The following is a 16,965-nucleotide window of genomic DNA, read 5'->3' as shown; positions in this document are numbered from 1 at the left end:
CCCCCGCGCCCCCCCCCCCGCCGATCACCCAGACATCAGAGGAAATGAGAGAGTATTGCTCAAATGAGGGAGACCGGAGCTTTATTTAGGAAACGAAAACTACCAGTAAGACCGAAAGGGGTGGCGGTGCCTTCTGGAGACGGCGGTCTCGGCCCCTCTGCCTGCCCCTCTCCCGCCCGCCGCACACGAGAACACATGGGGACGAGGCTCTGCTGGAGAGGCTCCTCGCGCTTAACTAATAGGGCCCCCCGCCGGCGTGTTTGCGGAGACGGGCTCCCGACGCGACGCGGGCAGACGGGCTGGCGGGGGGCCGCGCTGAAGGTCTGCGGTGGCGCCGGCTCGCTCCCGGGAGGCCGGCAGGGGGCAGCCGAGAGGCCGCCGCGCCGCGCCCCGCCCCTGCGAACCTAGTGGGTGCTGGAAGTCCCGCTTAAGCAGCCACCGGGTAGGCACGCTGTGGTCGCCGTGAGACAAGGTGACCCGTGGCACACTGGACGCGCGACACGCCCCAGGTCCTGGAATCCGCATTCTCGGCCCGACTGCAGAGGCCGGGCTGCAGGTCTGGTCCCTAGGACTGCGACTGTGTGGGAAGCACCGCTAAAGAGGCCCAGCCCTGGGAGGCCGCCTCCGGACAGCCCTCCCCTCCTCTCTGCTCTCCGCCCGGTGTCTGCCCCAGGCTCCTCTCAGGAGGCCACACCAACAACAGCGCACTCCTGACCCAAGGGTCCCGCGTGCCAGGGCCTGGCATTTCTAGATAGTTCTTCTAACAGTATCCGTTCTAATTTCTAGCACATTCCCCCTTCAGGATAAAAGAGGCCCAACCCAGCTAGAGGACAGGCTTTCTCCCCTCACCCTTGAGCTCCCAGGTAACACCCTCTGAAGGCACATGGACCAAACTGCTCCCAGACCCCTGCCGCCCCAGCCTGCCATCCCGACCTGCCTCCCACGGGCACAACGGCCACCCTGCTGGGTGCCAGCCAGCGGTGGACCAGCCCCAGCCCGCATAACTGCACACTTGCTCTGCAGGGTCTCACAGCTGCTGCTCTTTCATCTTTTCTGTTCATCGAAAACAAACCCTTCTCCCCTCTTCCGCTGGCAGTCTGGGCAGAGGATTGGACCAGTGCAGAGGACGGGGCCTCTGGCTTTTCCCCTCTGTCCTTCAAGGAAGCACATGCTTTCCTACAAGCTAATCTCTGAAGAGTCTTACAGAGACACCTTCGGGACCAGAGCTGGGAGGAGGGTGAAAGTCAAGGCAAGTGTGAATTCAGCACTGGCAGGTCTGGTGGCCTTCTCGCGCCCCTGGAGGGGACTGGCCTGGGACAGGCCGACTGGGAACAGGCCCCCGCCCGGGATTTATCGCTCTGAGTCGGAGAAGGAAGAAGGCTTAGTCCATCTCCACACCAGCATATCCTCTCCAGCTACGCGGTGGGACTCTGTCTGGATCCGGGATTCGTTGGATGCCAGGAACTCCACAGCCCGGTCCCAGACCCGCTTCATGCGCCTCCTGGAACGAGAGGGACTGGGCTCAGCAGGCCAGCCTGCCGGGGGAAGCGAGCTGCCCGGGGCCCGCCTTCTGTACAAACTGGGGACCTCACTCCAGGACCCCGTGCGGAATGCATCTGCGGGAGGAAAAGGCATCAGGTACTAACAGAACTCCTGCAGAGGAGAGAAATTTCTTGAGCCATGGAGAAACGATTCCTCAACCTTCTCTGCTCCAAAAGCATTCAATTAAAGGGAGCTGAACAGGGCCAGAGGGGTCCAGGGTGGAAGGGGCTGTGCTGGCCCTGGCCAGCGCTTGCTGGGCCCTGTTACTGCAGCAGCCCCGGCCAGGCAGCACCCCCACCGGTGCTGGCTGCATCCTAATGCCCCTTGTGGGCTAATTAAAGGGTGGCCACTGGGCTGTTGAGTCCAAACTCTACAGTGCTTTGGAGCAGGGGAATGAGCTAAGCATCCAACCGCGGAGGCTAAGAAGCTGGAGCTGCTCTTGGATTCAGAGCTGCCAGGCAGGGCCCCTTCTGCTCTGCTGGGTCCCCAGGGCCTTGCATCCCCTTGGACAGCCCCCTGTAGTCTGCTCCCCCCTCCAGACAAGACAGGAAATTCCAAGGCAGTCAGGGAGGACTGCTCTGACGTCCTCTCTTTGATGAGTTTCCATCTTTCATCAGCGCTGCAGACCACCTCCCCGTGACCCCTCACGTGCAGCACGAACGTGGGTGTGTAACTGTGGGAGCAGGAAGGTTCCACCTGGTGGAGGACAAAGGAGGGGCGTTCCCAAGGTGGCCTGTGGGTCAGGGGCCAAGGTTGGGGTGCCGGGGCTTTCTTCTGCAGAGGTCAGGTCCCGTTTGGCTGCCCCATGGGCCTGCTCTAGCCCCAGCCCCCCCTCCCGGGCTGCCCAGGCACGGAGCAGGCCTGTGTGAGCCGGCTGCTCTCAGCAACCTGCTTTCCTCGCCAGCCAGGCTCCATGGCTCTCCCTCGGCCTCACGGGCACACCGTCCTCTGCAGGGCACACCCGATGGTGCCCACGCAGGGCCGACGGAAGCCGATGCGCCCTCACGATGTGAGGGCCCGGGTGAGCTCACCAGGGGCCTGGGAGATAAATCGAGAGGCTGGGAGCCAACAGGGTGGGAGTCTCCAGGGCTTACTGAGCAGGCGCAGTCCCACCTGTGGTCCCGGCCATGGCACAGGAGCTAAGGCCGGGTGGCCCCGCCAGACATGAGCCGCGACAGCACTCCTGCTCCTCCTTCAGGGAGGACGTGGGCTGCAGAGAACGGAAGCCCAGGCAACAAGGGCCGCTCTCGGGTGAGTGCTCACGCGCTAGGCACTGACCTAATACGCTGCGAGGCCACTTCCTGACACCCCCGCTCCCTTTTTCCTCACTACTACCTAACAGCACACGTTTTTCCTTACGCATCTCGTCACCTCTCTTCCTCCCCAGAACCAATGTTCCGGTGAGGCATGGATTTGGGCTCCTTCTCCCCACCGTCTCCCTGTGACCCAGCAGCGTGTGGCCTGCAGTAGGTGCTCAATAAACATCTGCTGAGCAACTGAGGGCTTCAGGGCAGCCACTGCACGGCAGTGGTATCACTTCCGTTTCGGGCAAGGAAACTGGCTCAGAGAGGCCGTTACGCACGGTCACGTGGGGGGAGTCTGAAAACCCCAGGTGGCCTCCCCCTGGGAGCCAGAGAGCCACGTGGCTGCCTCACGCAAAGGACCAACCACAAGCATGAGCCAATACCATGATCAGTCTCCTCTCCCTAAGCTTCCAGCCTGCACCTTCCCAAGCAGGGTGGGCATGGGAGTTATTAAGCATCTTCACATTTACAAGTAAAACCTTAAATGTTTTACTCTTCCAGTTCCTCTTGGGTTGCACTAAAACGCCACCAGCGCTGAGCCTCGAGCAAGTTCCATAAGCTGCCTGTGCCTCAGTTTCCTCATCTATAAGATGGGATAGTCACTGGTCTCACTTCCCAGGGCCACAGTGAGGAGCCAGCGAGCGCAGGCCGCGTGGAGGGCACAGAGCAGTGTCTACTCACAGCGTGTGCCCGTCTGCCTCCGGAGAGGGTGGCATTTGGCTGCAGACTGCAGCAAGATAGTGAGGGGCCCACAGTCTGAGCCCACACTTTGGTGGGCCCTGCTTGCTGCCCCCCGGGACCCCATCCTCCAAAGCCACACCACACTTGGTTTTGTTGGGGTCCATCCGGCATCTGGAGTCATGAACGACAATGGCCTGCTATCCCTTGCCACGCAGCCGCGCCCCCTGGAAACGGACCCCATCCAGTGCCGTGAGACTCTGCTTTCCACTGCAGGGATACATGTGTGCATGTGTGTGTGTGTGTGTGTGTGTGTGTGTGTGTGCGCGCGCAGCCATGCGTGTGTGGAAAGTGAACCGTATTTAGGTACCATGTCATGGGCCATGGTTAAAAACGTCTGAGAAACAATCGCCTCCTTGCTAGTGACGGATATAGGAATATGGGCGCCTGGGTGACTCAGGTGGTTAAGTATCCAACCTCAGCTCAGGTCATGATCTCACAGTTTGTGGGTTCGAGCCCCATGTTGGCCTCTGTGCTGACAGCTCAGAGCCTGGAGCCTGCTTCAGATTCTGTGTCTCCCTCTCTCTCTGCCCCTCCTTCACTCACACTTTGTCTGTCTGTCTCTCTAAAATGTTAAGGAATAGACAAGTAACTGAGTCTGGCCAGCGGGGCTTCAGTGAGCGTGTCACCGGCAGCTTCAGGGAATGTTTTCTCCTGCTCCTGAGAGCAACAGGAGGCCCCTCTCTCCCCTGCTGGCTGTGACAAGGCAAACGTTGGCCCAACTGCTGCTGGCCATCATCCTGCGACCATCTATGGAGCCCACACCATCTATGGAGACCAGGACTCGAAGGACCACAGAGAAATGGAACCAGAGACTGGACTATTCTGTGCCTGGAGCCCACGTGACTCTGGACCTCCATTAACGGAAACCTATCAGGTCCGTCCCAGCTTGAGCCACCCAGCGCTAACAGAGGGGCGGGACCATGTTTCTATACCTTTTGTCTGCATTGTGCCATGAAGAGCGGAGCGCTGCAGGAATGGCAGGAGGCGTGGTGGCCCCCGCACCTGGGCTCCTTGGGGCTGGGCTGCCTCTCCCCTCCCCCCCCACCCCCACAATAACTGATGCTCGGGGCTCCTTCCATGGCACTCGGTGGTGTCGGGCCAGGACTTACCGGCTCTGCGGAGGGATCAGGGTGTCGCGCACATGCAGGATGCCCACGTACGGGTAGCGCTCCATGTCCTGTTCCCAGTCCACGTAATGGTCCTGGACCACGTCTGCAGGGTAGGGCAGAGGGCACAGTTTAGGGCAAGGACCTCCCGGCGTGAGCTGGCAGTCCTCACCCCAGGGGCCACGCACCTATAATCTTCTTCACCATCTCATACATGGCTTGCTCCTCCTCTTCCGACTTCCGCCACCGATACTTCAGGAGGATCAGGAGGCCCCACAGAAAGGCCAAGCCTAGGAGGGAACAAAGGCCTGGTCACTCCCTCGTGTCGCCGGCGGCCATCCGGATGCACTCTGCTTCTCAGTGTGGGCCAGCGGCTGGGCCGTAAGGGCGTTCTCAGTACCTGCCACGCGCCGGGCCCAGGCTAGCAGGCAGGGGACGATGGAGGTGGAAATGGGAAGGGAAGACAGGCTATTAAGTGATCATCGTCCTCCTGCCGCTCTGTGGAGGCATCCCCAGCCGTCCAGATCGCGGCTCCTCCCAACCTCATCCTGGGGCTTTCATTTCCTCCCTCGTGAACTGGAACACGGCGTTTCATACATATATACATGCAGGGCCCTTTGTATTCCGAGACGCCGCTGCCGATAATGATGTCTATGCCTGATGGCGCGGGCAAGGGAGCGGTGTGCACGCCTGGCCGGCCTGTGATCTGTAGCTCTGCTGTTGTCTGTGCAGCCGGCAGTTTCCAACACCCCGCCTTTTGCCTTCAGAGACAGCCCAAGGTCTCTGCTCAAAGGCGGCCCCTGATGTCAGGAGACAGGACCCGTGCTCTGCTGTTCAGCTCAGCGCCCCGGGTCCTTCCTGCTTCCATCAGGTAACCAGAACTCCCAAGGTCATGTTTACATTGTTCAGGGAGTGAAATTAGGCCAAGCTCCTGCTGTGCCTCCTCCTCAGAGAGGCCTGCCCTCCGGGTCTCCCAGAGGGACGAGGCTGGGCTCCCGCCAGCGCCCAGCTCCCTCTCGGGGACGCTGACGGTCCCTGACCCAGGTCAAGGGCGTTTTTCAGTTATCCTCACCCTCCCGCCACCAATCTCTAAAGGTAAGATGAGCCAGGGCAGAGGCTGACTTGTTCATCTCCTCTGTTTTATTAGACAGACCTCGAGTTCACTAGATGGAAACAAACTCCTGGGCCTGGGTTTCTAGCACTCATCACTCATGCCTAGGTTCGCCACTGAGCTGGGCTCCCGGGAGGTGCTCTGTGAGCAGTGCTGGCAGCAGGGGCAGGGGGAGAAGGGCGGCCAAGGACTCACACCAGAAGAAGATGAGCAAGTTGGTGACAGCGGTGAACAGGGCACGGCTCAGGCGGCAGCCGACACCCATGCGGGGGCGGGCAGATTCCAGGCACACCACCTTGTCGACAGTGGTCACCATCTCCGACGGGTCTTCCCCTTTCAACCTGAAACAGGACACAGGGCTGCAAACACATTCAGAAGCTCCCAGGAGCCGTGGGATCAGCCCCACTCTAAGCAGAAGGAGAAGAAAGGACGGGCTCTGAGGCCTCCACTCGCTTATGAAATAGACTTGGTATCCTGGGTGCACGCTTTCCAGAAATTTCCCACGTTGGCTACTTAGAAAGAATAAAGCTTTAAAGATGGCAGCAGGCTTGAACCCCTACCGCTAAAGTGACGTCCCCCTCTGTCGGGTCTTTTGACAGCCCCTCTCAGCGTGTGGAAGATTAAACTGTAAATTGGATTCCCACCTCCCAGCACAGAGAAATGGAAATGTTTACTGAATTGCCAGCTCTGCACCGCATGGCAGGCACTGAGTCTGGGAGGGTGTGCTTTTCCTCAGTGACGGTGACAAGGAGGCATATAAGCTGCTTAAGTGTAATAGTCGGGGTGCCATGTGGCTCAGGGAACGACAACCACCGGGCTCCTGGAGGCCAGGCCCCAGCCCCAGCGCCTCCACCCTGGCCACGGAGAGGAGGTGCTGGGACGCACCGGGAGGCCCACACCCGCACCCTCTTTCAGCCGGGTGACCGTCTTGTGCTGTAGTGCCCAGGATCTGAAGTGTCCCGGCTTCTCACGACTCACTTGGAACACTGGCGGTGTGAGCTGCGCCCGGCGCCCTCCTGACTGCCCTCCCCAGGGTGGCAGGTGAGCGTCATCGCTCTTCTGTGCTAGCAGCTCCGGCAAGCGCCACGGAGGATAAAATCCATATTCTCCTCCGCCTTTCCTGACACCCAGGAAAATCGCTCAGCCACTCAGGGAAGCTTTTTTTTTTTTTTAAGCCAACGAATCTTAATCGAGCCACGCATCCAGTTATCAAGCTTCGGGCTGAGCTGCCCGAGGGCCTTCTGGCAGAGGCACTGCTGAAGGAATTAGTAGTCTGGGTGGATTAGAAAGGACAGGAACAAAACCCTGCAGTGTGTCTGACTATCAGGAGCTGTGGCCTGAGCAGAGGCCCCAACAAACCCTGAGAAACGGGAGGCGGTGCCAGCGTGATAAACTTGCGGGGGGAGGGGGCATTGGGGGCAGCCAGATGGGGCTTTTCAGGAGGCTGAGAGGGCTCGCCATCTCTGCTAATAGTGCTCCCCAGAGACAGAATTGAGGCGCAACCTCCCAGTCAGAATAAAGTCCAGTATTTCCTTCAGCAATTTCCATACAGAGTGAAACCGACATCTGGAAACGTTCCACCTAGGGATGAAAACGAGCACCCGAGGAAAGGAAGTGCAGGAAAATGCCTTCTCCAGTACCCCGTGTGGGCCCAGGGAATTGCAAGCGAGTTACCTGAAGCAAGTGTAGCTGGAACACTAGGCTAATGTCCCGACACCTGACTTTGTGTCTTATCTGCACCCCAAGTGCTTCTTCCTTCCGTTGCCTGGCTTCAGGCTCAATATCCGAGGACTCGGCTGGGAGACCTGCCTCTAACTGGAGACCTGGGACACGTCTGGGAGCACAGGGCAGTCAGCTGATGAGTGAGGACCACGGCCGCGGGTGCCCGTGGCAGGGCTGCCACCCTGTGATGTCTCGCCCACACTCACCAGATGCCCACGTCCTTGTTGCTGCTCAGTATCCAGGTCAGTGCAGCTTCAAACTTGGCAGAGGAGCTGCTGGTCACATTCTGTGGGAGGGGGCGGGAGGTTAGGTCTGCGCCTGGGCGGAGCGGCCGGGACAGTATTCTGCTGGATTAGGGAAGCCCTCTCCCGTGTCCTCCGCGGGACCCAGAGCCCTGTTCCACTGAACGCACAGCCAAGCAGCTGGCAGGAAATCTGGGCTGCGGAAAGCCAAGAAGAGCTCTACCCGGAGGAGCTGATGTGGAAGCTCACACAAGGAAACAACGCGGGTCTGAGGCATCCGAAAGAACAGGACTTCCTCAAGGACCGAAGCGTCAGGCCAGACAGAGCTGGTGGCTCATCTTGGGGAAAATGAAAAATAGTACGGGGATTGGGGCCTGGTGGCCAGTCCAAGCTGTGTGGCCTTGGGCAAGTCCCTGCCCCTCTCTGAGCTCAGTTTCCTCATCTAGGAAATGGCAATGACCTAGGTGAGCCCTAAGGTTCCCGTGAACTCCAAGGTTCCATAATTCTATCAAATGAGGGCCAGGCACACAAACAGACCCTGGGCCATCTGCACAGCGAATGAAAAGGAGAAAACGGACAGGTGAAATGTAGATCCACAAAGCTGCTGGGAGGGGGAGCAAGTAACAGGGCCACTTAAAGAAGAGGTGGCCTGCAGTGGCCACACCAGCTGGCCAGGAGCCAGCCACCCCTCCTCCCCCGCAAGCAGGCAGGCTGGGCTCTGGCTCCCAGCTCACCTTGGACCAGTCACCCCTACTGCTGCCTAAACTTGCAGCAGCCTAACACTCAACTAAGTTAAAAAAAAAAAAAAAAAAGGAAAACAAAACAAAAAAGCCAAAAAGCAAACACAAAACGAAAAGCCTTGAAAGATCACTCCAAAAGCACCAGCACCTCCCGGGAATGGGTAAGCACTGCAGCCTTACTTACTGCTAGGTACTCCTGGGCTTCCATTACGGGAATGCATTTGCTTTTTAGCTTCTCCGGATTTCCACATTCAAAATTACCTAGGAGGAAAAAACACACATATCCAAACACAAAGAAGAGGTGGAAGGAAAAAAAGAGAGATGACTCTGAAATGGACTAAAAACTGCAGCAAGAATCAAGCCATCAGCTCTGATAGGGAGCATGTGGCCCCGTGCTCTGGTTTCTGTGGGGCATCTTCACTCTGCAGCAAGATCAAAAGCCACTTAGCTTGGATCGATTCCAGATCATTAAAACCTGACCTGCAAAGCAGTGCGGTGATTTGCATTAAATGACTAAAAAGCTGCCCAATCCTGAGGTCTGTTTGCAATTGATCCCTAAAAGGATCAGGCAGATAGCTTTGGAAGGTACCAGAATGGCACTATAAATAAACACAACCGAGGGAGAAAAAAGAAAGGCAGGGAGGCCGGAGGCACGGCAGGGACTCTGACTATGACAAAGGCAGGTGACCTGAACTCCAGCCCCACTGTCTTGAGGGGTTCTGGGGAGGGGTGTCCGAAATGCCCCGAAGAGAAAGAGGGCATCTCTGTGCTGGGCAGTGGGGCCTCCTGGGCATGGTGCCCCAAGGGGCCGCTCCCTTCCAAGCACCCTGGGTGAATGGCTCTCACCGAGGATAGACTGGGAGCCTCCCCATAGGCCTGCGCAGGGCCACCTCCTCTCAAAAATCCCCAGCCCGTTGGAGACTCTCATTGGACCACACTGCTCTGGACTTGGGGGCCCACCACAGTCGTTGGTTCTCGATAGCCTGCTACAGTCCACCCACAAAGTGCTGCTTCCGGTGAGTCACCAGACTCCTTGAGAGCAGGGACACCACAGGGTCAGCATGTACAAGACCCTTAACCCACCCACAGCCTGGCTGCTCTTAACCTGGCACAGCTTAGGGGCTACGGATGGCTCATCTGTGTGTCTGTGTGCTGGGGACGGAGGGGTTGGGAATGAACATTAAAAATCTTGAGAACGAACTAAAAGCTTATTCTTCCTATGCCAAGTTGATCTTGACCTTATGGGACCCCTGGGACCAAGGTGGCTGCCTTGGCTTGCCCCACCCCAGATCACCCAGCCTGGACCACCGCCACGGTCTCCCGATCGGTTTCCTGCTCTCCCCTTTCCCATCCACGTTTGAGCAGCAGAACTTTATAATGATTCTGCTTATGTGACACTACTACACTCAAGCAGCTGTCACATTTGCCTTCCTGGCTGCTGGCTCTCATCACCGCCCTGCTCTGAAGCCTCCCTTGGTGCTCAGTGCCCTCAGGATTAAGTCCTGGTGGCCTGGCATCTACCAAAGCCCAGCTGACCTTTCCAAACTCCATTCCTTCCATTTTTTCTTCTCTCATGAAACCAGCTGCTTCCACCCCTGACCCTGTCATTTCCCCTTGGCCTTGTCTCCCCGCACATATACAGACCCAATCCCCCTTGGGGGGGCTTCAGGGCCCGGCTGACACCAGCTCCCTGAGACACTTTTCTGACTGCTGCAGCTCAAAGGCAACGTGCCTCCTGGAACTTCCGGCCTCTGGGTTCTCATCCAGCCACACTGTTTATCAGCCAGTGCTCAGGGAGGTAGCTGGGTTTTCTCTTCTACTAGACCATACACAGCCTGTGGGCCGCAAGGTCAGCACAATGCCCTGCCCCTAGGTGACCTCCAAGGCAGGGTGGGGGCGGGGGGAGTATGGCCTAGGAGAGCCTTCATTCCCCTGCAGCGGGACCCTCAGGGTCACCCCTGCCAGGCCAGACCCCCTGATGGTGTAAGCCAGGACGGCGTACGGAGGGTGGGATGGGGGGACAACGTCTACCAGCACCTACAGTTTAAGAGCAGAGCTTCTCTATGCCCTGGGTGACTTCTGAAAATGAGGTTTGAGATGGGACCGCGGATTTGCATTTCCAACATGCTCCCGGGTGACCCTGATGCTGCCAGTCCCTGGGCCACTATTGAGTCACTAAGGTCTGGAACACCCTCCTGGGCCAGAACTTATAGCCCAAGCACCTCGGCCGTGGAGAAAGGCCCCTGAGGCCTGCAGTGCTGTGAGCTCCCACTCCTCCTGCACCTCCCAGGAGCTCACCGATGCCTCCCTGACCGCCGCCGCCAGGGTCCCACCATGCAGGAGGGAGGCGGTGGCAGAGCTGGGACCGCAAGACTGGCCCCCAGGGTTGAGGGCCCACTGCAGGCCCATCCGGCCTTGATTTCCTAGCAACCACCTTCCACAAGGGTTGGCCCCACAGGGAAGCGGTGCTTCCTGAGCATCTCATAAGACTGAAGAGCTCTGTCTGATTCTGGTGCCAAATATAGTTAGCCTGGTACCCAAGCCCTGGTCAGTCACCCATGCCTTTAGCACGTGATTTTGAGAGGTGTGGGGAGGTGGTATCTCAGGTCTTACAGAATAATTTTCTAAATAAAATAGAAGAGGGGCCTTCTGGATGGACGGCTTTTTAGAGGCAAGCTGGGGGTGCTGAAGGTACCCTCCCCCTGAGTAGAGTACTTCATTTCCATTTTGTAAGAACAAAACAAAACAGGAAAACAAAGCCAAGATTACTTGGTTAGACAGGGAGTTCCTGAGAGGGTACGGGACTTGTCTAAGGCCCCGAGGCCAGACGGGGAGATTGGGGCCGGATATGACACCAGGGTCCTGGCAAGCTGGATGAGCCCGAGTGTGACTGGCCCTCCACGCAGACCCCTGCCACCTGCACCTGCCTCTCCTCCTGGCCTGGCCGACCATTGAGTACAGGGAGGCCCCCCAGGTCTGAAGACCCAGACTCTGAGAGCACCTGGGGCCTGGCCCCCTCCAGTGCAACACGAGCCCCCAAAGCAGCAGGCGGTGGGCATCTCGAGAAGGCAGAAAGGCCTGTGTGTGTACCAGGACCCCTGGGGCCCTCACAGGGGATATGAGAACCTAACGCAGGCTTAAAAGCGATGGGTCTGAGTGGGGAAGCAGGGAAGGCAAGACTTGGTTTCTGAGTATGTCTTCCGGAAGATCTCTCCGGGGCATCTCGGCCGCCTGCCCCGGCCTGGCCGATCAGAGGAATAGCCCACAGCCTCATGAGGAATCTCGGGCCCCGGGATACCCACTCACCGGCTTGGATGGCCAGGAAGTTGTACAGTTCGTGCAGCAGCTCCAGCAAGGCGGCCTTCTGCTTGGCCTGACAGAACTGAAAGGGCACAGGACAAGTAGTCAGCAAGGAGGGGTGTGGGAAAGGGGGCCCTATCTATCTGGTTTTGCCTCCTCGGGTGCACTGTCAAGTACTAAGCAGCAAGAAACACCTCATACTTAAAACAAAACGAAACAAAACAAAAAAACAACCAAACCCCAATTCTGCAACTCAGTGGGCCCAGGACAGGGTCGCTAAGTACTCGGTTAACCGACTGCGGAGCAACACCGTAAAAGCAGAGGCAGAGCTAAAAGCAGGCACGGTAACTGAGGGGCTGCCATCCTGGAGGCCTCCCAGCCTCTGTCCCACGGTTCTCCCTGGAACAAAGCCCATCAAGTGGGGCTGTGGAGCAGTGGCGATGTGGCCGCGGGGAGATGCGGGAGCCCGGCCTCCAGGGCGGGCCAAGCAAATGCCGCCTCCCTGCAGTCCCGTCTCCCCCAGGCCCCTCCCGTCTGCTTTTGGAAAGTCAGGTGTCTGCATTCTGCCCATAAACGGTCTGTTCTGTGGATGAGCTGCAGCAAATGCTTCATCTTGGACTGGATTCTGGACTGCAAATGGGAAATTTCTAGAAATCCTGAAACTAGAGGGGGGAGAAACGGGACTAGGGATACGTGCCTACCTAGATCTCCTGCACCTGTAACGGAACTGATAGGCTGCTAGACTTGCTAGATTTAGGATATTTAAAGGAAGGGCTGCTCTTCCTTGAGAGCGAACGACAAGCCATGTGCTGCGCTGAGTCGCTGACACGTGAGCACGCAGGGACGCGCCACCACAATCCTGACTGCACACCAGTCTCTCAGACGAGGAGCCCGAGGCGCGGGGACCTTAGCTGGGCTGCCAAGACGCCACAGCTAAAAAGTGCTGGAGCCCCCTCCAGACCTCCTCTGGGTTGTCCCTGGGCGAGGTGTGGACCGACGCCAAGAGCCTGGGGGCCCTAGCCTCACAACTGCAGAAGGGACCACAGTCACTTTCCTCCTCGGGCTCACCTGTTGCCCTCATCCATAATGCGAGGGACTTGGTCTCTCTCAGTCTCGGAGGCCAAGAAACGTCACCTCGTGTCGCCTAAAGACCCACAAGCCTTTACGAGGGACAAAATGACGCAACCAAGATTTACACACAGGACCATAAGTGTTCAGGGACAGCTCACAGGTCGGTAAGTAGAATTAGGTGCCCCAAAGCACCTCTGAAAGACTAACGAGATGGCAAATATTGATGATAAGAAACATAATTGAATATACATGGAGATCCCAATTCTATAAACATACGGGGACACAGACGAGATGGGAAGGAAATGCCCCCCAGACGCTAACGGCGAACACCCCTTGGTGGCAGAATCACAGGTGGTTTTGTCACATTTTTCACCTTTTCTACACTCAACCTCTCTTACTGTCACAGCCAGAAAAAAAAAAAAAAAAGCAGTAACAATGAACTCTGTTCCAAACCCACCGACATTTAGGCACAGCAGGGTTGGTGCCACCGAAAGGGAATAGGACAGACGGCAGCAGATACCGAGACGGCCAGACTGCGCCAGCACACCCACTCCCAGCCTGTCCGCACGTTTTCAGCGGCACAAAGGCAGAAAGAAAAGCGCTACGTGTCGTAGTTGGCTGAGAAGGGAAAAAACACGTATATCTAAAACTCACATGCCCATCTGGGTTCTGGGTGAGCCGGAGCCACGAAGAACACAAGACTTTCGGCAAGAGCCTCACCAAAGCCAAGGAGCGTCTCCCCCTTGCCCGTCCCTGTGTCTACCCTTCACGAAGGCCACCAGCACCCCATGAAATCTCAGCTCACTGGAGCCCATGTCGATGCCCAGGCCCTGCCTTTCGATGCTCTGATGTCGGGGCAACTATTGGGTCTGCTCACTGAGCACATCTTTAGCAGGTCCCTGGATTGTGCCTGGCTGGGCTCGCTCAAGTGGGGTGAAGAATCAGACAACAGGAACCAGAGATATCTTATAGAAAAGTTCCTTGTTGGGGCGCCTGGGTGGCTTACTCAGTTAAGCATTCGACTTCGGCTCAGGTCATGATCTCACGGTTCATGGTTTCGAGCCCCGCGTCAGGTTCTGTGCTGACAGCCAGCTCAAAGCCTGGAGCCTGTTTCAGATTCTGTATCTCCTTCTCTCTTTAAACCTCCCCTGCGCATGCTCTCTCTCTCCATGCTCTCTCTCTCTCTCTCTCTCTCTCTCTCTCTCTCTCTCTCTCTCTCCCAGAAATAAATAAAACATTAAAAAATATTTTTTTAAAGAAAACTTCCTTGTATCCCGTTTTTTGCTTTCGGGCCTCAAAGTTCTAGTTTGCCCTCCGGCCACTCCCTCTTTTTCCAGGCCACTGCCTCGTTATAATTGTCAACTGCAGTTATCGCGACAGAAGGCAGATTAAACTTCTTACAAATCTGTTTTCACAAAAACAACTGAGAAGCAAAGATCCGCGGTGGAGGACTCCAGTACGTGAATGCAAGAAAACAGCCCCAAAGGGGATACTGCAGAGGCCAAAAGAAGAAATAAAACCTGTTATCAGGATACCCCTCCGTGGTTGAGGTTGACACGGGTGAGACAGTGAACGTGTGGCCCTGGGCTGTTTCTTTCCCAGCCCCCGGGCTGCCAGAAACGACACTGAGGCCTCAGGGGAGGCCTGGCACCCGGCATCACACACTTAATAATTAGACTACTAAGTCATGCCCTCTGGCAGCAAAAGGCTCCTCCTTGTAGGATTTATGACCTGAAAATTTACTGCCTCCAATCTTCCCCAGACTATCACCTGTGCCAGNGGCTGCTCGCCTTCCCCGAATATTATTTGTAGGGAATATTAAAGCTTCATAAAACAAATCTACAGACTAACAGGGCTAATTCCACTTTAGATACATTTAAAACCAGCCCCCCATGATGTTTCAAATCAGGACAGCATTGTCGGAGCCACAGACGTACTACCAGCGGAAAGCGGGGACCTGAGAAGCCAGCCTTCCGATGCCTAAAAACTGCCAGCCCTTTCTCTGGAAGCCAGGGAGCCGGAGAGGTCCTCCAACCACAACCTACCGCATCCCCCCAGATTGACTTAGGCGGAAGATCAAAGTCCCCAATGCTGTGATGGATGGGGGAGCTTCCATAACAAGCCCAACATTGATCTTGGGAGCTCAATTCTCTGTTTCAAGTACTTCTTTTGCTGCCACAATTGAGTCCTGACACAAACATCACAGAACGTGATGTGATTCTGGTGCATTACACGAAATGCTCATGAAAATGATCCTATTATGATCTTTTTCTGGGCAAGTTTACCTCCTAATGGAGGCTCACATCCTTGAGAGGAATAACAAAAGCTCAGGAAATTCAAACTCACCTCATCTGTTTTACTGTCACAGTCCACTGGCAATAATTTCACTGAGACCAAGAAAAGAAACACAGGAAATTAAAAGTGTGGGTTAGGGAAAAGATTACAAAAAGAGACCACTCTCAAAATTCAGGGGAAGTAAAACATTACCAGTGTGAGGGTGGGGATCAGAAAGAGGTCGTCTAAATGGGGCACTTTTAAAACGCAGACAGACATGTCAGGGTTTCCCAACCCTAGATTAGGAATCAGGACGAGGACAGCTGGGTCCAAATCCTAGCTGGAAATGATTCGCCATTTCTGGCAACTCAACCACCCTGGGCCCAGTTTCCTCATTTGTAAAATGGGATCAATAAAGCTGCCCCTGTTTAACTCAGGGGCTTGGCCTCAAACAAGTCAATATACATGACAGTTTCGTAAATTGCCAACAATATGTGTTGAACAGGGATTAGTACCAACCATTACAGGAGGGGAAGTCCGGGTAGATCCCAGTATACATCCCAGAGCTGTTGTTGGAAAGCATCTCAGCGGCTGTATACTGTCTGACTGTTGGGGTACCAGCACAGTCCCACAACATCCCCGGGTCCGGGTCTGCTTAGTTTCTTTGGTAGGTGGATAAACTGCTCTTATAGCCAAGAAATTATTTGGGTGTGTGCCTGAGTCTGGGAACCCCGTGCCCACAGGCTTGTTCATACACCTAAATACCCATCTGCTACGACAGCTAAGACACGGCTTAGCGTCTCCCTGCGTTTTGGCCGTTCCTGCTACGCATGGAAAGATGTGGCCTTGTGGCCTGAGGCTGGGAACGATATTAAGCACATTCATCCTTGGCAAAGAATACCAAAAGCTGGTGAACTACAATGTCACTTTATACTTACACTTTCAATGTATATACTTTACACTCTAAAATTTATAAAGAAATGATCTCTAGTGTTGTTTTCTGTTCGGCTAAAGCCCGGCATTACCCAAGAGGCAAATTTCCCTTTTAAGAAACATACAAATCGTCAACGACTCAGGAAACACGCTGTATCCTGCAGACCTCGCTCGCATTGTTATGTCTAAAGTGTGGACAGAAGCATGGCTGGGAATGTCCTTGACTCCCAGAACCCTCCCTTAACACACTCCAGGATAATCCAAGCAAGGAAAAAAGCCTCCTTTTACATCAGTTTAAACTCTTTTGGTGCTGCAAAGCTGGGAACCCAACCAGATCCGATCTGTGGGCAGTGAAACCTGGGGTGCCTTGGAATGGGCACTAATGTGTGAATGAGCAAGAGCTCCAAGAAAGAACTGAAAAGGAATGGGGGTGGGCCTGTCTGCTAGAGAGGGGTGTGGTTTTCTCTAGAGAGGGAAAACCAGAGGTTGGGGTAGGAGTGACTCCGAATGAAAATTGCTTCCAGCACGTGGTTGAAAGGGAGGTCGGTAAGGAGGGCTAGGGCAGAAAATGAGAACAGGAGAGAGTGAAGACAGAAATCTTCTCCCGCAGCTGGAGGAAGGAGAGCCAAGGTCTGGGGGTTAAGAAGGCAGCCAGAGGCATCGGACAAGGCCCGGAAATGTACGGCCTGGAGCTGAGAGGGACGGTGGTGGTGCAGGTGCACACTCGCGCGCCCGGGGCCCTCCCCTGCGCCGGCCCGGGACGTACTGTTGTCCTCCGCCTCCTGCGGCGCCGAGGGCTTGCCCATCTTCACCCAGAGGATGCCCAGGAAGACGAGCAGCAGCCCCAGGCTGGCCCAGAACAGGAGCCGGGACAGGCAG

At 56.2% G+C, this 16,965-nt stretch overlaps 1 protein-coding gene across 1 annotated transcript; it reads right to left on the bottom strand.

The window, feature by feature from the left end:
- Positions 1–64: 64 nt before the first annotated feature.
- On the bottom strand, positions 65–16,959 carry LEMD2 (LEM domain nuclear envelope protein 2). The gene is made up of 9 exons (XM_077754753.1): positions 16,853–16,959; positions 15,226–15,266; positions 11,815–11,890; positions 8,693–8,769; positions 7,733–7,812; positions 6,000–6,145; positions 4,882–4,983; positions 4,697–4,799; positions 65–1,501 (listed from the first exon to the last, which is right to left on the bottom strand). Exons 1-9 carry the CDS (start codon positions 16,890–16,892, stop codon positions 1,351–1,353), a joined length of 816 nt encoding a protein of 271 aa, XP_077610879.1. The 5' UTR covers positions 16,893–16,959; the 3' UTR covers positions 65–1,350.
- Between the last annotated feature and the right edge of the window lie 6 nt (positions 16,960–16,965).

The sequence above is a fragment of the Crocuta crocuta genome, unplaced genomic scaffold, assembly GCF_008692635.1.
Source record: "Crocuta crocuta isolate KB4526 unplaced genomic scaffold, BGI_CrCroc_1.0 scaffold132, whole genome shotgun sequence".
Taxonomy (NCBI): Eukaryota; Metazoa; Chordata; class Mammalia; order Carnivora; family Hyaenidae; genus Crocuta; species Crocuta crocuta.
Note: the sequence above shows the minus strand (reverse complement) of the source record. Positions and strands in the feature narration are given on the sequence as shown.